This window comes from Balaenoptera musculus, chromosome 13 (assembly GCF_009873245.2).
Source record: "Balaenoptera musculus isolate JJ_BM4_2016_0621 chromosome 13, mBalMus1.pri.v3, whole genome shotgun sequence".
Classification (NCBI taxonomy): domain Eukaryota; kingdom Metazoa; phylum Chordata; class Mammalia; order Artiodactyla; family Balaenopteridae; genus Balaenoptera; species Balaenoptera musculus.
In genome coordinates, this window is record NC_045797.1 from 9,410,142 (window position 1) to 9,430,304 (window position 20,163).

Here is a 20,163-nt window from a genome sequence, read left to right on the forward strand (position 1 = left end):
GGTCATCCCGAGAGCAGCTGTGCCTTTTCCCCTGTCTCCAAGGTTGTCACTCACCGGAGCTGAATAGATAAAGTTGAACAGCAGAAGCCCTATAAGCAGTATGATTGAGATGGCTATGATTTTGAAGCGGTAGCGTTTCCAGAAAACATGGATGAACCTTGCAATGGGTGACCGAAACCACATGAGCAAGGTATGGGTGCGTCTGTCCAGGAGCAGAGATGGCGGAGAATGGAGGACAGAGGGAAACTTCAGGTCAAGTAAACCAGAGCAAAGGCCTTTCATTTTTAAAAAGCAACTTCTGCTTCTGCCCTCCCCCCTCCCCAGCTTTTCTCCCCGATTGTAGCTGAGCATTGAGCCAGAGTGGGGAGGTGGGGGTGATCATTACCCCTCTTTACTTGTCAGCCTCCTTCCCCGGTCACCACCCCGTACAGACTGCTAGGCCCAGCAGCTCAGCTTTGTGAACGAGGAGGAGACTTGGTGCCTTTGCCCTGCAGGACCCTTACAAGGGAGGACGGAGTGTAGGGTACTGGTTGGGCTCTGACTGGCCCCTTCCTGCTGCCTTGATTAAGGCTTCCTTCTCTGTCAGAATCTCCAGGGTCATCTTCACCTTACCCTAGAAACACCATGGGTGGTGGGAGCTGAGCTCAGATGGCAGGAGCAAGGATAGTTTTAAAGCCTCTTCCCAGGGTCCAGAAAGGGAAAGGGATTTAGCTCAGGCCCCCAGAAGTCTGTCAGAGCCAAGTGATGCGGCACAGCAGTCAGCCCTGTTCCTAGGCAACAGGCACCTTCCCCAGCTCCTACCGACAAGCGCCATTTGCCGCCATCGAGGACCTGGCAAGGCCACCAGCCGCTTACATTCTTCATCTTAAAGAGGGAGCAGTGCTTGTACTGGAGGAAGTGAGGCCACCTGGGGTCAGCATCCATCATCCTGATGGAGCATAGCTTGGCGTGCCGGGCCGGCAGGGGCATGTCAGTCAAATCCAGCTCCAGGACCCCTGAGCCCAGAGAAATGGCGTCAGCAAAAAGGAGCTCCCTGTCCTGTGGCCACGGGCCCTGTGCCAGGCTCTCACCTAGGAAGTCATCCGCGGAGATGATGTTATTGTCCCAGATCTGGATGATGAGCCGGGCTGGGAACTTCATCAGCGTGGGGTCCAGGCTCCATATGTAGTCCTGGAGCATGGCAGGAGAGCGTATCTCCGGCCTGTCTCCTCTGAGAGGTCCTTTGGCCACTTAGCAGCCCATCACCCAGCAGTGATGGACCGTTGAGGAGGAGGAGAAAGTCGGGGAGGGGGAGGCAGGAGCGGGGAGTGGTGCCACCCAAGGCCACATTCCAAGTGTCTTGGTGCAGCTTGAAGGCTCTGAGGGGAGGGGGAGGGGTGCACCCCGCTCCTGGGCCTGTTACCTGCTGACTCAAGACGCACGCTTGCTCTGCTGCCAGGTAGTCCAAGGTGAAGATGAACCGCCAGTTGAAGATGCCCTCCCCCGTCGGGGAGTGGTAGTGGACATCTGTCTTCTGCATGTCCTTCTCCAGCCCGAATAACCACCTGCGGCCAAAGTCCACTCATCTGGGGTTCACTTGGATTGTCCCCAGCCCTGAGCTGGAGCCCTGGGGGGAGGGCTGCCCAGTAGACGCCAGGCATGGGTGGAAACGGAGAGACGTCACGCCAAGATTAGGAGGACCCCCAGGAATGACAGAACTGGGCACGTCTGAGGGCACTCTGACGGAGCCCCGCTCCTCTCCCTCACCCTTTGACATAGATGTCGCTCATCTTCTCGGTACTTAAACTGTTTTCCTTCAGGTCCACGTGGGCAGTTTTCCAGATAATGCAGCGCAGCTCATACCTGTAGCCACTGTTCTCTGAGGCTTTGCTGAGGAATAGCTCCCCAGCTGCAACCTCGGTGAGGGAAGAGAGGCCTGGGAGGCTGCCCTCCGTGCCCACCCAAGTCATGCTGCATTTGGGGGACCACAGGGAAAGGAGGCTCCCCGGATTCCCGACAGAGGAAAAGAATCACCGTGACTCAGTGTTGGAGCCCACTGGTGCTCCGCACGCTGGGAAGGCCACACTGAGTGGTGCAGTTGCTCGGGAGATGGGTGTCACTCACCTTCTAGGCTTTCTGGGCCTAATGTTGAATGGGGGGCCAGGAGGCCCAAGCTTCTTGGGGAAGATGTCCACCCACATTTGCACCTTTCCCTAGAGTGGAGATGGATTAGCTGGCTGGGGTTGGCCAGCCCCCGTTCTCGGCATCCTGGCCTGGTGAGGGGAGGCCCTGTCTCAGCTTCTAGGTCTGCTGAGGCTGTGTTTCCAACACCGAGCGGTGGGGTATCGAGGCATCTGGGAGGTGGGATGGACTTCAGACCGGAAGTCAGCACACCGCCCATCAGCTTCCACTTGTTTCTTTTTTTGGCTGGGAGAATAGTGCAGTAAGGCTGGGAGCATACAGTGGCTACGAGGCTGATGGCTGTGGCGCACGGATGTCACGTGTAACTGGGGTCTGGAGGGTTGATGCCATTTAACAGGTCCTGCTGGACAGCCTCTCTGGATGGGGCTCCAGAATGGGATTGGGGCTGCAATTATTAACCACCTTAGTGGCCCTGAGTAAGAGTAAACTAGGTGATCTCCAGGTCATTTTATGTTCTGGAACCACATCCTAAGGATGTCAAGCTATCCACAAAGCACAGAGGTCTAGGAAAGAAGGGATGAAGCTGGTAAGAAAAGGGGAGACAAAAGGGTTAAGAGGGTAGAACTACCAACAGTGGAAGATAGATCCCTTCAAACCATGTGACCTAGTTTTATTCTTTTGAAATTGGCCCCATTTAATGAGAAAACAGGTTTAATGAGGATGGTTTTAAAAAGTGCTCAGGGGCTTCCCTGGTGGCGCAGTGGTTGAGAATCTGCCTGCTAATGCAGGGGACACGGGTTCGAGCCCTGGTCTGGGAAGATCCCACATGCCACGGAGCAGCTGGGCCCGTGAGCCACAACTACTGAGCCTGCGCGTCTGGAGCCTGTGCCCCGCGACGGGAGGGGCCGCGATAGTGAAAGGCCCGCGCACCGCGATGAAGAGCGGTCCCCGCACCGCAATGAAGAGTGGCCCCCACTTGCCTCAACTAGAGAAAGCCCTCGCATGAACCGAAGACCCAACACAGCCAAAAATAAAATAAAATAAATAAATAAAGTAGCTATAAAAAAGAAAAGTGCTTTAAAAAAAAAAAAAAAAGTGCTCAGTAGAGAACTTTGTATCTAGAATGTGCTATCAGTTTGAGAGATTTGGAGAATGAGGTGAGCCATTCTGGTGGCTGGAGGGTAGGGGATGATTAGGGTGCCTGTGGGGATTTTTATTCCTCCTGTTTGGGGTTCCTTGCCTTGGAGAAAACACAGCCTGCACTTAACAGCCAAGCCGGGGCTGTGATGGCTGCACTCTGACCCCAGGTGCTGCCTCCCCACCCTCCCTCGGGAGAGACTAAGGCAGTGCTGGCACCGGCGGGGAAGGCCCCGAAACACTTCCACAGCTGACATGGGGCCTCGGTTTCTCGTCGGTGACTTTTCCAGCTCTGAACTTCTCCATTCTAAGAGACACCACTGCGACTTCTTGCTTATTGACGTGTGCAGAACATGCTTGTCTGCTTTTCATGTACATCTGTGGGTGCCCGGCCTCTCCTTCCCCTCTTGTCCTGGATGGGTGGGCTTCCCCACCTCCTGATCCAGCCCCTCCAGTCGCATACCTGGTCGATGCCCGGCTGGCTGTCGCTGTACAGTGTGCGGGTCTCCACGTGCTCAGGTACCAGTCCCTGGGTGTGCAGGAGGTACAGCGCAAGGCGTTCTTTCTTAGGTCCCAAGAAGCGAGCAGTAGGGGGCTTGAGCTCTAGATTGGAGGGGGATGGAAGGAGGGGATCACGAGGTCATTAGCCTTCCCGTCTCCCACGTAGGCCCCTTCTCCACCCTCAGCCTGGGCAGTGGACTTGGTTGTCCATTACAGGAGAGAAGGGGGGGCGGGGTGCCCTCTGGCAGCTCCTGCATCCTGTAGCCCCACTTGTCGCAGAGGCCCGGCTCTGTGCTTTCTGGCGGTGTGCTGTGCTTCTCACCAAAGCTTTGCAGTCTGAATTTTTTCCCATTGTAAAACACAGAGTCATCCTCAGGGCTGAACAGAGGCGGAGGCAGTCCTTTATGTTTGGCATGGTGTTCCAAGAGCAGGCTTGGGGGCATCTGATCCCGCCACCTAAAGGGCCCTGACCTGTGGGGAAAAGGTGGGGAGATCTGAGTCCTGGAGAAGCCTCTGCTTCGAGCTGCAGGCTGACCAGTGCTGGGAGCAGGGGTGCAGACAGGTACGGGCCCTGGTTCCCCAGCCTGGGATGCAGGCGTCTTCGAGGGGAGCCGTGGGCTTACTCTTCCACTCCCCCGTGCTCCCTTGCCCTGGTTCAGGTCCACGCTTACTGGCAGTAGGATTTGGAGAGCCCACAACGAGCTCCAAAGCCAGACAGGAGTCGGTTTTCAAGGTCGATGACTGTGGTTCCAATCTTATCATCGGGTGAAAATAGGTCAAAGTCATACAGCTGGATCTCTAGGTCCTTCTCCAGGGGGATGGTGCAGCTCATTTCAAACATCCTTGGGTGAGGGTGTTGGAGACACAGAGACCGAGGACCATGTTATCTACACAGCTCCCTCTCCACCATCCCAACCACACGTGCCCGTGCTCTACCCCCTGCTGTTTGGCCCTGGTGAATTTGGAGAGCAGAGCCTGGGGTGGCTCTTGTTCGCCAATAGCCATCCCTCAGTCGTGGCTGGGAGTAACTTTTGACAGGCCTGGGGTGTGGGACTCTGAGCTCCCTTCCCAGGCAAAGTGTTTGAGGGGGGAGGGGAGAGCTGGGCTGCCCATCGATGGATCTTCCATCTGTTGGACACTGTGCTAGGAACGTGGAGGCTAGAAAGGAACGTGAGAGTTCTCTGCCTTCTGGAACTGCTCCCGGCACAGAGAGCGGGGATGTGGGATTGGGTGCGTTGGGGCAGCTCACACGCCAAAGATGGGGTCCAGAGTGTTGGGCTGGTACTTGTCCCGGTTGCCAAGCTTTGTCTCTCCCAGTTTCAGGATCACATAAGGGTCACACTGGGGTTCAGATAGACGTGAGAGAAGGACGGGAAATGGAGAGTCAGCCCAGGTTGGTCAGGGAGGGCGGGAGTGGGGCAGAAAGGAGCCCCTTGTACCAGATGGGGCCTGTGGGAAGTTGGCAGTCTGGGTGTCAGCCTGAGGGAGCTCCAGGATGCTGGGGTGTAGGGTGAGGTGAGGGGGGTGCCCGGGCTGGGGGGCTGGGGAAGATGAGCGCTGCAGTTCAGGGCTGCTCGTTACCAGGCCATTGGTGTCTTGGGGCTGCAGGTTGACTGCTCGCACCACGTACACCCGCACCAAGCACTGCTGAGGGAAGTCCTCTTTCTTAGGCCAAGGCAGGAACTGGCGAGGGGGCTTGGGGGCTTCTGGATTCTCAGGAAAGGGGTAGACACGGAATTGGCCCTGTGTGTGTGTTGGGGAGGAAAGGTATTGGTCTCCGGCCTGGCTCTGTAGAGCCCTCCAGGAGGTGCCCCTGGTCCAAGGTCAGGAGAGTGGGTTGTGTTGAGGGTGGCAGGGACGAAGCCCGTGAGGACGGGTAGGGGCACGTGCCGCAGAGATGCTCTACGGGGACCACGGTGTTGTTTTCCGCTGAAGGGAGGTCTTGTTCCACCCCCACCCACCTCTTGGGGTCCGCACTTGTTTTTGAAGGCTCTCGGGCCTCCGAGAGCAGCCCAGGCCCGAGCTGGGACTGAGAAGCCCTCCCCCTTCCTGCGTTGGGGGAGGCCACCCTGAGTCCCTGCAGAGGTCAGTCTCTGCCCCCCACTCCCAAGACTGTCAAGCCCTCCGTGCCCCATCCTCACGCCGAGCATATAGAACCAGCGCTCCTATCAGAGTCTTCCCTGCACAGAAGGGGCACAAGGTGACAGGTGCAGCTAGGCAGGACTGGGACACGCACCTTGAACTCCCCTACCACAGGGCTGTCCAGCTTGGGCTGTTCTTGGTAGAGTTTGAAGGTCTGGCAGAAGTCCTGCAGGCCTTGGAAGGCTGGCACGGCCTCCAGCTCGCAGTCGTATACCTGTGGGAGGGCGTGTGGGACCCGGCTGGCGGGGGGAGCTGGCCAGGGCTTGAGGGGACCATTCCTAGGATCAGGGGGTTGGGGGGCCACCCAGGTCTCGCCCCAGAGCGTCTGCCCCGGGGTCAGCAGAGCTGCTGCTGGGGGGCAGTGGCCTGCGGCGGCATGGCCAGGAGTCTTGGGAAAAGAGGAGGAAGCCACCCCCCGACTTGGTGGTTCCCCAGGGACTCGGGGCTGGGTTTGTTGGCCTCTCCCCGCAGATTTCCTCCATCCCTCAGCAGTCTCCCCTCGTAGGGGCCTGCGAACCTTCAGGGCGTGATACTCTTTGTACTTGTACTTCAGGGACTGGGGAGCATCTCCTGTGGCCCAGAGCAGCTTGCTCCACCAGTCTACTTCCTGCTCATGTTCATCCTGGCAGGGAGGAGGAGGGGCATTTTGGCCCTCGGGGAGAAGGCACAGTGGCCTTCCTCTGCCCGGAATCATGCTGCCCCACCTCCCTGAGCTGCCTGGAGTTGTTCCTTATTCCCCGGGGCTGAGCCTACATCACCTCAGCTTGGCTGGACTTGAACCAGAACTTTTCGTAAAGGTAACCTAGGAGCTGAAAAATGATTGCGGGTGAGCAAGGCAAGGCCTGGCCGCCCAGGCCGCCCACCGCCTCTGACTTCTGAGATCAGAAGGGGCTCGAGGCCACGGCTTCCTTCCCTGGCTCCCTTGCCCTTCACAGAGGCTTTTTAATTCAGGGATCCTCAGACATGGGACTGGGGCGGAGAAGGAGGGTCAGGTTAGTTCTTGGTTCTCATTGCCCACAGCTCCACACTTAACTCTGGAAGGGCTCAGAAGTTCAGAGCCTCAAGCCCCACCCTAGGCCTCCTGAAGCTGAATCTGCTTTTGCTCAAGATGCCAAAGGATTCCTGTGCATTCAAGGTTGACAGGTGCTGCTCTAGAGCAGCCGTTCTGAACTTTGGAAACACTGGAATCACCTGGGGCGGGGGTGGGGCGTAGGTGGTTTGGGCTTGAATAAAATAATTGCTGCTCTTGGTTCCTACCCCCAGCAACTGGTCAGAAGCCATTTTGGGGGGGGCAGGCTGTGCAGCACGTGGGGTCTTAGCTCCCCGGCCAGGGATCGAACCCATCCCCCCTGCAGTGGAAGCGCGGAGTCCTAACTACTGGACCGCCAGGGAAGTCGCTCAGGATTTTTTAAACTCTCGGGCAATTCTAACACGCAGTCCAGGTTGAGATCACTGCTTTCAAGTTCTCGTGAACAAGTAGGCCTCATGCTGGGGGCGCAGATATCGGAACTCTGTTTAATCTGTACCCTCCTCAGGCACAAGGGCTGTTTCCTCTAAATGGCACGGGGCCTCCAGCGCTTTACTCACCTCCTGGTACTTCTTCACAGACAGCACTGCGTGGAGAGAGCGCAGTCATGAGTCTCAGGAGAAGGGAGAAGTGGGGGGGAGGGCCACCAACCCGGCAGGACAGCCAGGGCCTTGGCCACTCCCAGTGCCAGCTTGTTGGTGAGGTCTGGGGAGGGGCAAGGAGAAAGGGCCGTACTTGGAGGCCGTGGGGGCTTGTAGTCCTCAGCCCAGGGGTCACAGAAGTAGGGCTGTAGGGAGTCAACGTTGGCCTGACCCACCACGGTCTCCTGGCCGAAGTCCTGGTGGTCCACCACCTTCAGCACCAGGGGCAGCGCGAAGGCCTCGTCCGTAGGCATGTACTGCAGCCCCAAGGAGAGGCCAGAGCGTGAGGCTTCCCACGAGCCGGGGCTGCCCCAGCCCTGGCCCAAGGCCTTCTCACCAGCGTGAGGAAGAGGGCTGACTGGGTGAAGTTGGGATTGGTCTGGAAGTCCCTGATGGGCTCTGTCTGCACGGACTCTTCCCAGCATTCCACCAGGAGCCGGGGCGAACGCACCTGCTTCATGTTCCGAAGGCCCCAGACCAGCATCTGCCAGAACAGAGAGGGAGGGTGGGGAAAGGGGCAGGCGGCCCCTCTGATGGGGTCCTGGCCTGGGAGCAGTGGGGCCTCAGGGGGCCTGCAGGGCCAGGGCACGAGGCTGGGTGAAGGCAGAGTCTGAAGGCTCACCCAGGCCTCCTGTCCTGCAAGGGATGAGTCCTCCAGGCCTGGACGCTGTCATCGCTCCTCCACGAGGGAGGTGCCCGTTAGGTATTGCCCTTCCTCCCCTGCTGCCCGTCTGGCCTCTAATCATCTCTCTCAGGGGTGACTTCCCGCTGCCGGCTGCCTCCCAGGCCCGCAGCAGCTGGAGTGCCCCGGGGTTCTTGGGCACCTCTGTGCCGTCCAGCTCGTGGCTGACCTGGATCCCACAGGACTCCACGGCCAGTCAGCGAGCCAGCACCCTGGGATCTCACTCTCAACGGACAAACACTGGGTACTCCGGGAGCTGTCCACACCGTACTCATAGGGCCGCCTCAGGGCCAGAGTGGAAACCAGCCAGGGGGTCTGATCTTGGCTCCAGTGCCGGGAGGACCTGACCACCTTCCGCTCTTTGCCAGGTTTGTGGCAGGGCACGTAGGTTCTGACCTGGGGGCCTCCATGCTACTTTCAGAAGAGGTGAGAAACATCCTGGCATGTGGAGTCAGGCAGGGCCGGGCCTAAACTCTGGCGCTGCCACTGAGCCCCTGTGTCACTGTGCGTGGATGTGTTGTTTCTCAGAGCCTGAATTTCCGTCTCTGGAAGGTCGTCCCTACTTTTTGCACAGGGGCCTCATGAGGCTTACATTCGGTAGGTAATGAATGCTAAAGCCCTTTGTCTATGACGCACTGCAGAGGTTTGCATTAAAATACTTTGAAATGTTCTATCAGAACTTCACTTCTCTCCTGTCTCCCTCCATCTCTCACATGGTATCTCCTCGGGGTCCAAGCTTTGGAGCAGGTAGGCAGAAGGCCCAAGAGGGTCAGCAGAGCGCGCGCCGTGTGGGGCTCGACTGCTCTGGGGGTGGCTTGCGCCCTGCCCACCCGCCCTGCTCCACGTTTCATCACCTCAATAGCCATTTTCCTTAGCGTGGGCTGGATGCTCTTGGGGAGGATGTAGATCCCATTCTTCCAGGGAACACTTAAGATTGGCAGGTGTTGTCTGAGACTCTGAAGGGATGAGGTGGGAGAGCAGGGAGCCTGAGGCCCTGTTGGGCTGGTCCTACCGTCCCCCACCCCCCCACGCAAGCAGGACCCTAAGAGGCTCAACTGCGGCGGCCCCGGAGCCCTGTGGGCAGAAGCTGGCAGGGGAGTTAGGGAGAGGTTGGGCAGGCCGGCACCTCCCAGCCCAGTGTTCTGGTTCCCGGGCCCCAGGACTTTGCTGAGGGGCTGTGGTTGGGGGCCGCTGGCAGGGGAGTGGGGCAGCGTGAGGGCGCTGAGTACCACGCTCCTGGCCGGGCCCTCTCTCCCAGCACCTCAGTCTCGAGGATCAGCTCACAGGACGCCAAGATCTCGCCCTCTTCCTCCTCCAACCCTTTTACAAGGGGGTGCCACCTCATGGGGGGCAGGATCCGGTTTTGGACATCCAGCCAGACCGCCGGTGACCACATGCTCCGTCCCCACAAGCTCTCATTGCCCTGGAGGGAAGGGGAAGTTCACAAAGCATGGAGGCCAGGCTGGCAGGGGTCTGGCTCCTCCTGGGATTCTGACCACTCTAGGATCAATGCGACGTGCTCTGCGAATCAGGTCCCGCTGGAGCACTTTCTGAATATTCTCCTCTAAAATAAAAGCTCCTCACGGAATTCCCTGGCCGTCCAGTGGTTAGGACTCCACACTTCCACTGCAGGGGGCACAGGTTCGATCCCTGGTCGGGGAACTAAGATCCGGCATGCCGCATGGCGCGGCCAAAAAAATACATTAAAAACTTCTCAGAGGGGCTTCCCTGGTGGCACAGTGGTTGAGAATCTGCCTGCCAATGCAGGGGACACGGGTTCGAGCCCTGGTCTGGGAAGATCCCACATGCCGCGGAGCAACTAGGCCCGTGAGCCACAATTGCTGAGCCTGCGCGTCTGGAGCCTGTGCTCCGCAACGAGAGAGGCCGCGATAGTGAGAGGCCCGCGCATCGCGATGAAGAGTGGCCCCCACTTGCCGCAACTAGAGAAAGCCCTTGCACAGAAACGAAGACCCAACACAGCCATAAATAAATAAATAAATAAATAAATAAATAAATAAATGAATAAAAATTAAAAAAAAAAAACAAAAAAAAAACAAACTTCTCAGAGCTCTGCCCAGCCCAGCCCACCTTACCTGGGGGTCCCGCTGCCACAGTTCCAACACCACAAATGGCGGGCTCTCTTTGGTGTCCTGGGGGTTCTCGTACAGAAGAAGGTGCTGGAAGATGAGCGTCTGGGCCCACGTAGGGGCTGCAGAGCTCTTCAGGGTCTGGGTACACTGGCTGTGGTTCAAGAAGACCAACCGAATGAAGGGCGCTGCGGGTGGAAGGAGAGCTGTGCCTTTGGGCTGCCGAGTGAGGCTCTCCTCTCTTCTCGCTGCTGCCGCCACTGGACTGGGTACCTGGGGAGGCTCAGGCCAGACAGCCACAGCCACTCCAGCTCCCCAGAAGGCCACCTCAGAGTAAGCCACAGAGCGCATGGGCTTACGGCTAGAGCCCCCTTATACCATCATGGTTGGGGCCTAGCCGTCACAGACGCAGAGGGTCCGGCGTCTCCTCTGGAGGGGTTCTGGGGACCAGGCTACACGTGGCTGCCCTTCCACAGCATCAGCAAGTGGCCTTGGCATCAAGGAACATCACATGGCCCTCTCGATGAGGGTGCTGATGCCCAGTGGACGCAGCTCCCAGCAGACACCCACTGCCCTGGCTCAGACCCTCGTCCAACAGTCTGGCTCCCAACAAACAGGGCCACTGCCAGCCCAGGGCAGGAGCACGAGACTCACCTGAAACCTCCCATGGGGCCTCCACACAGGGCTAGAAATTGCCACACCTCCTCCCCACCCCTCATCTTCTGTCCCTCACAAGGGACAAGTGGTTCCCAAGCGTGTCATCCTCTCTCTTGCCTTTGTGTCTCATCCTCCCTCTTCCTTGTCAAGGCCCAGCAAACTTCTCCTCCCTCTTCAAGGCTCAGCTAGGTGGCCTCCAGTGGGATGAAGCCTCCCCGTCTTGATTCCACAGTGTTGGGGACACACCGCAAGAGCGGTCCTGCCTTGTATTCCTTGTTCTTGTGTTTTTTCCCCAAACCAGGGCCATGAGCTGCTGGGGGCAGGGGTCTGCATGTGTGTCACCCCCTCCTCGCCACATCCTTTGTACTGCTGGGTGGCTACATGGAGGGGCTGGGGGAGAAGAGGTGCCCACGCCTACCCTGGAATGTCTGGATGTGGTTGGACATCAGGTTCCGGGCCTGGTAGATGTAGCAGAAGAGCTGGTAGTAGTGGGGCTCTGGGTAAGAGAGGAGCCGTGTCCGCCACCCGCCCCCAGGATCCCCACCCCATGCCCCCTGCTCCCTGCCCTCAGGTGCTGGGTGTCTCTGGGGCCACCCAAGCCGACTCTCAATTGAGTGCTCACTGTTGAAGACGCAGTAGATGAAGGGCAGGTTGGGTGGCTGGGTGATCTCTGGAGGAGCCCTCCAGGAGCTCCTGATTCTGTCCAGTCTCCGTGTCGACGACACCATGTCCGCTTCCCTCTTAGCTTGCTGTTTCATATCTAGACTCTGTGCCCAGGACAGACTCCCTGAGGCTCATAGGTGCCTTTCCTGTTTCCCCCAGCCCAGGCCCAGGTCACCCTTCTCCCCATTCAAAGCCTGGGCCCAGGCCCAGGTCCCCCCACCTGCAGTGGTCAGTGCATCTGGCCACACGGGGTGTCTCCGTCTGCCTGGCGCACCGGGGGGGCCCTGGCTCCGGAGGTAGGGTTGCAGGGAGGAGACACCTAGCCCACTGGGGCTTTACCAAGGATCCTTCCAGGAGGAATATGGGTGCAATGCCCTTGACCTTGTTGGGGGCCAGCCTGCGGTGCCAGCGGCGGCGGCGGAACCGGCTCTGGGGCTGAGGGTGCAGGTGGAACTTGGAGCCGAAGACGCCGTACTCCCAGCCCTCCTCGTCCTCAGCCAGGCTGGGGTGGTGCTGTGGGGAGAGCAGAGTCGCCCTCTCACCCAGCCCAGGGTGGGTCCCACCGGTGGGTCCCCCCCATGGTCCCGCCAGGTCCCTGACCAGGAGGCCCCTCACCAGCTGCAGGAAGGACAGGGTCTCCTGCTCGTGGCTCAGCCTCCCGTGGTCCCGGTAGCGCACGCGCGCCCAGCGCCGGCGGCGGCAGGAGTAGTAGGTCTTCTCCACCGAGTTCCAGACCTGGGGCAGCCCCGAGGGCGGGATGCCCACTCCGTACTCCCAGCCTGAGGGGCCAGGACACAGCCCGTGGGTGCCCAGGGGCCCACAGGCTCGGGGGCTCGGGCAGGCCCGAGAGATAAGCCCCGGAAGGGCAGGCCAAGGGGGCAGTGCTGTCCCTCACGTCCAGGTCTCTCTGGCCACAAAGGAAGGTGTGGTCACACTGCGTCACCCGGGTGGCCTGGGCTCCACTGCCCATCTTACAGACAAGGAAGGTGGGGCTCACAGGCGTCCTGGGACCCGCACAAGGTCACACAGCCCGTGAGTAGCAGAGGCTGCATCTTGAGCCCAGGTCTTCCGACTCCCAGCCCACCGCCCCTTCCCTGGAGCCACCTGGGGTGAACCAGGCTCTGGACGCGACCCCAGTTCACGTGCTCGGGAGGCGCTTAGCACCTGCCCTGTCTCAAAGCTGGGGCCCACGTCTGTGGCAAGGGTGGAGGCCCCGCTCTCTGGAGACTGAGGACCCCCAGGAGCGCAGGCCTACCCCACCCGACAGCTTGGCCACTTGCAGTTCCAGGCCCTGCCGCCCTTAGCCGCTGCCCGGAGGACTGACCCTCATTGTCCACCGCGTGGTTCAGCTCCACAGCCCAGTTCTTCTTCGCGTGCCAGCCTTGGGGGCACTTCACATTCTCCCGGGCCTCCACGGGTTCTCCGTTCTGTGGGTGGACAGAGAGGGCGGGCCAAGGGCCGTCTTGCTCACCTACTACGGCTATCGTGGCCTCCAGCCCCCAGGAGCAGACCGCGCTTGTTACGTCTGATGCCACCCACATGTTCACTTAATACGCTTTTACTGGCTTGCCTTTCCGAACCGTATGTGTCTTTTTTAAAGGAAACTTTATATAAACACTGTCAGTGGAACCACTCACCATAAATAGGAAACAACCGTACGAATGACTGTGAAAGCAAAATAGTGTGACTGAATCTCAGCTGGACGCTGCTGCCTGCCCAAGGCGGCTCTCGGAAAGGGGAGACCAGCGTGCGTGACAGATGGGTTAAACCTCAATGTCCAATCAGTGGCCACCAGCCTCCTGGGGCTCCTTAAATTTAAGTTCGTTAAAAATGAAACAAAATTCAGGAATTCCCCTGTGGTCCAGTGGTTAGGGTTCCGCGCTTCCACGGCTGGAGGCCCAGGTTCGATCCCTGGTCGGGGAACTACGATCCCGCATGCCGCGCAGTGCGGACAGAAAAAAAGAAACAAAATTCAAAGTTCAGTTCCTTACTGAACTTTGAATTCTGGGTAAAAGCGCCACCTTCGAAAGGGGGAAGGAAAGGTGCCCACTCTGTCGTTCTTCCGATCCCATTTAGGGGACTTCTCCCCACCACCTTGGGATACAAACCCCATCAGCGCTCACCCAAGGTCACACCAGGGAGCAGGGCTCAGATGGTAACGCCTGACCCAGTGCTCTTTCCACTCAGACACCCCAGTTTCCAAGGTGTCCCCCTGGTTGAATCGCTTGGCCCCCCACGCCCCCTGCTCACCGCGTCTGTGTTGGGGATGGCGGCAGGCACCCAGGCCCCCGTGGCGTCCCGGTGCTGGTTCTCGTACACCTCCTCCAGCACCTGGCTCTTGTTGATGTCTGTGTCCAGGAGGAGCCTGGGGGCAGTGAGACCCCAAGTTCCCAGCATATCTCCCTCAGCTTACAGGTCCCTGGTGTCCTCCTCTGTTGGCTGAGCGCTCCCGTACCTGGCAGCCCCACCTGCTCTGGGCAAGGCTGGGCAGCGGGGCCTGGCATGCAGGGTAGGGTGGCGGGCAGGGCCCCCTGTCCTATGCACCCCAGCCCCCGGGACCAGGCTGCAGTGGCTGTGTGCCCGCCTCTCTGGGCTGCTGCCTACTGGCCCTCCTGGGTAAAAAGAAGGGCCAGCTCCGGTGCTGCCTGTCCGGGGGCACACAGGCTCCAGGTCCCGCATCCCAGCCTTACCTCCGCTGAGGCTCCGCTGTCCACGGCCCCTGCCAGTGCCATCCATGGGGCTCCTTGAAATCTTCCCTGGGGAGGGCCTTGTGCCCCATGACGTCCGAGAAGCTGGGGCAGTGCTGCAGCCACTGCTGTCCCCACTGGTCCTTATACTTGGCCTGGTTCTCGTACTGGGGGAGGGGAGTCCATCAGTGCCTGCTGCCCCCTCCGCAGCATACCCAGCACCGGCCTCCTCCCAGGGGCAGGAGCTGCATTGTCACTTGTAATGGGACAGCATTGCCTCTGCTGTCAATCAGCACAGGCAGCTGCCACTCATCAAGTGCTCACTGTGGCTGGGCCCATGCCAAGGGCATTACATGGACTATCCCCTTTCAGCCGCACACTCCCATTTCACAGGTGAGGAGACTGAGGCTCAAAGGTCACCTCTACCCCAGGCAGCTCAGCTTTCGAGGAGTGGAGTGGGGTAGATGCCCGTGTTAGAGCCTGGTGGCACCTGCGATGTGACCTGTCCGCCCTGTGTCACTGCTGACCCTGGGCAACCTGGTCCTGCTCCACCACTGCCACGTCTTTGCTGCCTCTGGACCTTTCTTCCACATTCCCCTTCTGGGCACACAGCCCCTGCTCCCTACACTCATCTTAAATCCCTCTCTGTCTCAGCACCTCCAAGTTCTACAATCTATCCACAACATGCAACTTAGGAAGCATGAAAACGTTTTGACAAAGTAAGTTAAAAAGCCCGAAACTCAAAACTTATTTCTCTTCTGTTCTCAGGACCTTCTCCTGAGCCATGTCCTCCCCCTCCTCTGCTCACAGAGCAGCCTCTGGCCGGCTGCTCACCCACCTCCTGGGTTTACGGTTCTAAGGGAAGATGCCGCATTTCCGGCTCCTCTGACTGTCCCAGGCCTCCCCCTCCCCGGGACCACCAGGCTGGCCTGCAGGACCCAGCTGGGGTCGGCGGGGGGCCCGGGCCGTCACGCTGATGATGGACGAGACCCCCTGCAAGCAGTTGGAGCCTTGCTCACCTCACATACCCTGAACTAATTGGGAGAAACTCCCAATAAACCTCCATCTGGGTGAGAGTGACCAGCCCCAGGGGACCATTCAGCTGCCCTCCTGTCACCACAGCCTGTGGCTTGTCAACAGGGGACCTCTTTAGTTTCTGCCACCTCTCTCAAGCCCCTTTCACGGTTCTCAGATTCTGCCAGTGATGTTCTTCTCCACCTTCGGAGCTGGGCTGTTGCCGGGTCACCCTCCCGCCGGCCCCACCCGGGGCCCCGCTCACCGTCTCCGCGGACACGACCACTTCGCCCTGGCGGAGCAGCTGCAGATCCTTGCTGTCTGTCACGTTGCCGAGCCACATGCAGACCCGGAGCTGGGCCGGGAGCGTGTCCTTCTTTCCTTCACCCTCAGGGTACTGAGCCAGAGGCAGGTCAACAACCACGGGGGTGCGGGTCCCCCAGGGGCAGGGGTGCGGGTGAGGGAGGGGCACACACGGCTGCCCCTTTACCCCGAGCCCTGGGAGCAGGGGCCTCACCCTGAGCTGGGTGATGGGCATAACAGAGGCTGGTACGGGTTGCGGGGGGAGAGGGTCAGTGCCGCTGGGGAACCTGGGAATGCTCCAGGGAGGAGTGGTGCTGATGGTGCCGTTGACAATGATGCTTGCTATGCGCCAGGCAACGTGCTAAGTGCTCTGATCCTCACACACCACCACAGGGCGGGCATCATTATCGCCAGGCCCATTTCACAGAGGAGCAGGCTGAGGCCAGACACGGTCAGGAGTTGGCTCCGGCTCACACAAGCCAGTGAGTGGTAGAGCCAGGATTCAAGTCTCAGTGATCCTTGCAGTACAAGAAGGATTCAGGTGGGCCCTTCCACCATGGCAGAAAGGGCAGTGGGGAGCCAGGGACGTCTCCGAGACGGAGGCAGTGTCCCCCACCAGCCTCCCAGGGGGAGGGCTGGAAGCACAGGGCCGTCTTCAGGGCAGGGGACGTGTGGTCAGTCAGCCTTATTTATGGATTGTGTCTGATATGAGGGGCTGGCGCCCAAACCTTATAGGTATTAAATATGCAGATAGCAGCCAATCGTGGTCCAGGGGAGAGAGGACAGGGACAGGACCAAGTGAGGCATCAGGATGATGGAGGGGACAAATTTGAGGAATATTTATGGGGGGCATGGACTTGGTGTCGGCCACATGCTGATGGTCCCAGGCCCCCGCCTTCCTCTGGAGAACTGTTTAAACCCCATTTCACCTGGTAAAGGGCCTGGCAGAGAGGAAGTGGGCATGCCCTTGGGAGGCTCATGGGGGCTGCCCGGGGTTGCGGGGGGGTGGTCAGGGCTTCTCCCTTGGGATGTCCTGGGCCCTCTCCTCCCCTGAGGACCCCTGGCCTCCCCACCTGCAGGAAGAGGGTCTGTGTCTTCCCACAGAACCTGCCGGAGCGCCGGGCCCCGGCCGGGGAGAACAGGATGGTGTGGGCGGGCACCTGTGCATAGGCCACTCGCTGCTCCCGGGACATCAGCCAGACCGTCACGTCCGGGAGGTTCATCTGGGGCTGCCGGGCGGGAGGGCGTCAGGCCCACGTGGCCGGCTCCAAGGCCCGCTCCCGGCCGGAGTGTCCAGCACCCACCTCGGGGAGCACGGCGTTGAGGCGGTACAGCCAGCCCTCCGCGGTGGCCACCATGTCCCTGGGCTGGGCTTCCTTGGCCTTCTGGACCAGCTGCTGCAGAAGGAGGCTGCGGAGCTGCCACCTCTTCACGTCCAGGTCGGTTGCTTTGGGCTGATCAGCCACGCGGGGCAGTGGGCGCCTGTGGCCAGGACCGGGAGGGCGGGGCTGAGTCTCTGCCACGTCACTTGCTCACCATCCCGCCCGGCCTCAGGGCCCTTCCTAGACCCAAGATCCTGCCCCACGCCTGCTGGCCTGGCCCGGGGAGCCCTGCCCACCCTCCTTAGGAAGCCCACTCACTGCGGTCCTGGCCCCGGGTCCTCATCCTTCCCCTTCGCATCCTCCCAGCCCCTGCAGTGTGCCAGGCCCGTGCTCAGCACCTCCTCGTGGACAGAGGCGTGAGCTGTGAGACAGGGGCCAACCAAACCCGGGCGGGAAGGGGGAGGATCCAAGTGGGCTGCCGGGCCAGGAGGAGCCTTACAATGGCCCTTCCAGAACAGGCAGAACCCTGAAGAGGGCCTTGTGGATAGAAGGAGCGGCAGGGGAAAAGGTACGGGCCGGGACCGTGCAGGGCTTGTCTGGACAACGGGGAGGCTGGTTTGGTGGGAGCACCAGGCATGGGTGTGTGGGGAACAGTGATGGGTGGGGAGGTCAGGGCCATTTTGGGGATCCCTGAATGGGAGAGAGGCAGCTCTGTGGTTTGGGGAGAGATCTGCGCAGAGCTCGTATTTCCTGCGGAGGCAGGGGTGCGGAAGGGTGGCGGTGAGGGCTGTTCTGTAGGGTCCTGTCTGCACCCCAGAGCCTGTGTGAGCCTGATCTGGCTCAGCCCCAGCCCCGGGTGAGGTGCCCGCCGCCCCTACTTGCAGTCCTCCATCAGCTCCCTCAGCAGTTTCTCCCACTGGGGGAGCAGAGCCGGGTCCCTCGGATTCCTCATGGATTTCAGGGTGTCCAGATTGGCTTTCTGCCCAGCAGGAGAGAAGCGGCAAGTGAGCATGGGGCTCCCTCAGGACAGGCTGCAGGGCCGATTGGCCCAAGATGGTTTCAGCCAGGACCTGGGGACATTTGAGGGGTAACCTGGGGATGTCAGTCCAAAGCTGTCACACACCCTTGCAAGGCTAGGATTCCCACCCACCCTCCCCATGGGTGGCGGGATGGAACCAGGACAGGGTGGGACCGTGAAGAGGTTACAGGGCCCTGATGCTGGGCTCCCCTTCTATCGGTGCGAGAAAGTCATATTTGAGGCGGAGGCACCAGGTGGCTCTCCTGCCTAAAACTGCTTTGCGGCTTCCTTCCTTAACAGCCACGAAGACCTTTTGTGATCTGAACCTTCCCAGCTTCCCTGGCCTTATTTCCACCTCACCTCCAGGCCCCCACCACCCCCGAACTTCCTATCACCATGGCTCTGCCCGTCGTTCCCTTCTCTGCACCCCACCACTGCCCCCAGCAAGACTCTGCTCCAATGTCATCTCCTTTTTGAACACTTCCTCTGACTCTTCTCTCTTCATGTCCCCCACCCCAATCTCTCTGCCCCTATGGTTCTCCTGCATCTCCACCGCAGCCCTACTGCACTGCGTACCGCCTATTTGCATATCCGACTTCCCTGCTGGCGAACACTGTGTCTACCCATCGTTGTGTCTTCAGTGCCTGTGCCTGGCACGTCCGTCTCAATTGGCGTGGAATGCATGAGAGAACTGAGTGACCAGGTTCCTAAGACTGCGATTCATTTCCCCAAGCCTCCCATCAATGACCCGGGTCCTTCCCTGTACCACCACCCCATCCCCCATCCCCACACCACTCACCAGGCGGTCCCGAGTGAACTGGAGGAGGTTGAGGCAGTTCATGCGGAAGCTGACGTCCTCCCAGTAGGAGGTCACGGCCACGACGGGCTTGGTGTTGTACCAGGGCACATAATGGTAGATGTTCCCTGAGACACAGAGACACGAGCAGGGGGTGGGGGCTGGAGGTCTGAGGGACAGTGTTCCCTCACTGTGTCCCCTCAGAGGACCTTTCTTGGGCTACTTCATTCCTCTAGGGTCTGCTACGCATCCTCACTGGACCCCTCCTGCTGGAAGGTGGGCTGCAGGCCAGTCCAGGACGGACGCGCTTTGATGAGCACAGCCGGCTGGCCGGAGCATTCACTGTGCTCAGTGTCACACAGCCTTACAGAGTCCCCAGTTTACAGGTGGGAAAACCCAGGCTAGTGATGGGAAGCAGTTTCCCTGTGGTGGCACAACCAGGTGGTATAACGCAGGCATTCAGTTCCAGAGCCCGTGCCCCTAACTCAGGCAAGATGTCAAGGCCAGGGGCCTGCCCTGAGGTAGGGTCTTCCTTCTGGGTGGTGGGTAGGCACAGGAGGAGAGGGTCCTGGGTTCAGGAGGCCCAGGGTTTGGTTGGCGTAGGCAGACATCTGACATGAAGGGCCTGCCCGTGCAGAGGAGTGGCGTAGAGGAGCAAACATGGACAAAAGCCAGTGATGGGCTTGGCAGGCTGGGTCTCCTGGCCATGATCCTTATTGAAAAGAGCGGGGGGCTTCCCTGGTGGGGCAGTGGTTAAGAATCCGCCTGCCAATGCAGGGGACACGGGTTCGAGCCCTGGTCCGGGAAGATCCCACATGCCTCAGAGCAGCTAAGCCTGTGCACCACAACTACTGAGGATGCGCTCTAGAGCCCGTGCTCTGCAACAAGAGAAGCCACCGCAATGAGAAGCCCGTGCACCGCAACGAAGAGTAGCCCCCCCGCTCGCCGCAGAGAAAGCCCACGCACAGCAACGAAGACCCATCGCAGCCAAAACATAAAATAATAAATAAATTTATTAAAGAAAAGAAAAGAGCGGGGAAAAGCTAGATGAAGCATAAAGGAATCTTTTTTTTTTTTTGGCCGCACTGTGTGGCTTGCGGGATTTTAGTTCCCCGACCAGGGATCGAACCCGAGCCCATGAGAATGAAAGCGCAGAGTCCTAACCGCTGGACCACCAGGGAATTCCCAAGGGATTCTTTTTATGAGATGTATTGCTGGGTTGACATAAAAGCAAGAAATCCACAGAAACCAAAAATAAAGTAAAAGCAGAAAGTCTGTGAGGCAAGTGGAAGCAAAGCAGACTTTTGTCCTCTGAGTTTCTGGCAAATCTTGGAGAACCGGTTCTTCTCTTTGACGACTGCCAGG

General features: G+C 59.5%; 1 protein-coding gene across 1 annotated transcript in view; it reads right to left on the bottom strand.

Annotated features, from left to right (window-relative positions):
- Window positions 1–20,163, bottom strand: part of FER1L5 (fer-1 like family member 5) — a 57,939-nt gene that overhangs the window by 2,060 nt on the left and 35,716 nt on the right. Inside the window, exons 20-52 of the mRNA XM_036873192.1 lie at window positions 18,802–18,926; window positions 17,863–17,963; window positions 16,967–17,144; window positions 16,736–16,891; window positions 15,625–15,756; window positions 14,349–14,512; window positions 13,909–14,023; window positions 12,983–13,085; window positions 12,259–12,437; window positions 11,998–12,150; window positions 11,618–11,762; window positions 11,414–11,491; window positions 10,345–10,526; window positions 9,484–9,674; window positions 9,106–9,199; window positions 7,907–8,053; window positions 7,664–7,826; window positions 7,489–7,514; window positions 6,660–6,710; window positions 6,419–6,523; window positions 5,996–6,115; window positions 5,341–5,502; window positions 5,009–5,100; window positions 4,431–4,601; window positions 4,082–4,230; window positions 3,722–3,861; window positions 2,104–2,192; window positions 1,747–1,842; window positions 1,403–1,544; window positions 1,071–1,170; window positions 802–995; window positions 504–613; window positions 55–202 (exon numbers count right to left, since the gene is read on the bottom strand). Of these exons, the coding sequence (XP_036729087.1) occupies window positions 55–202; window positions 504–613; window positions 802–995; window positions 1,071–1,170; window positions 1,403–1,544; window positions 1,747–1,842; window positions 2,104–2,192; window positions 3,722–3,861; window positions 4,082–4,230; window positions 4,431–4,601; window positions 5,009–5,100; window positions 5,341–5,502; window positions 5,996–6,115; window positions 6,419–6,523; window positions 6,660–6,710; window positions 7,489–7,514; window positions 7,664–7,826; window positions 7,907–8,053; window positions 9,106–9,199; window positions 9,484–9,674; window positions 10,345–10,526; window positions 11,414–11,491; window positions 11,618–11,762; window positions 11,998–12,150; window positions 12,259–12,437; window positions 12,983–13,085; window positions 13,909–14,023; window positions 14,349–14,512; window positions 15,625–15,756; window positions 16,736–16,891; window positions 16,967–17,144; window positions 17,863–17,963; window positions 18,802–18,926 (4,301 nt within the window). The remainder of the gene's footprint in view (window positions 1–54; window positions 203–503; window positions 614–801; window positions 996–1,070; window positions 1,171–1,402; window positions 1,545–1,746; window positions 1,843–2,103; window positions 2,193–3,721; window positions 3,862–4,081; window positions 4,231–4,430; window positions 4,602–5,008; window positions 5,101–5,340; window positions 5,503–5,995; window positions 6,116–6,418; window positions 6,524–6,659; window positions 6,711–7,488; window positions 7,515–7,663; window positions 7,827–7,906; window positions 8,054–9,105; window positions 9,200–9,483; window positions 9,675–10,344; window positions 10,527–11,413; window positions 11,492–11,617; window positions 11,763–11,997; window positions 12,151–12,258; window positions 12,438–12,982; window positions 13,086–13,908; window positions 14,024–14,348; window positions 14,513–15,624; window positions 15,757–16,735; window positions 16,892–16,966; window positions 17,145–17,862; window positions 17,964–18,801; window positions 18,927–20,163) is intronic.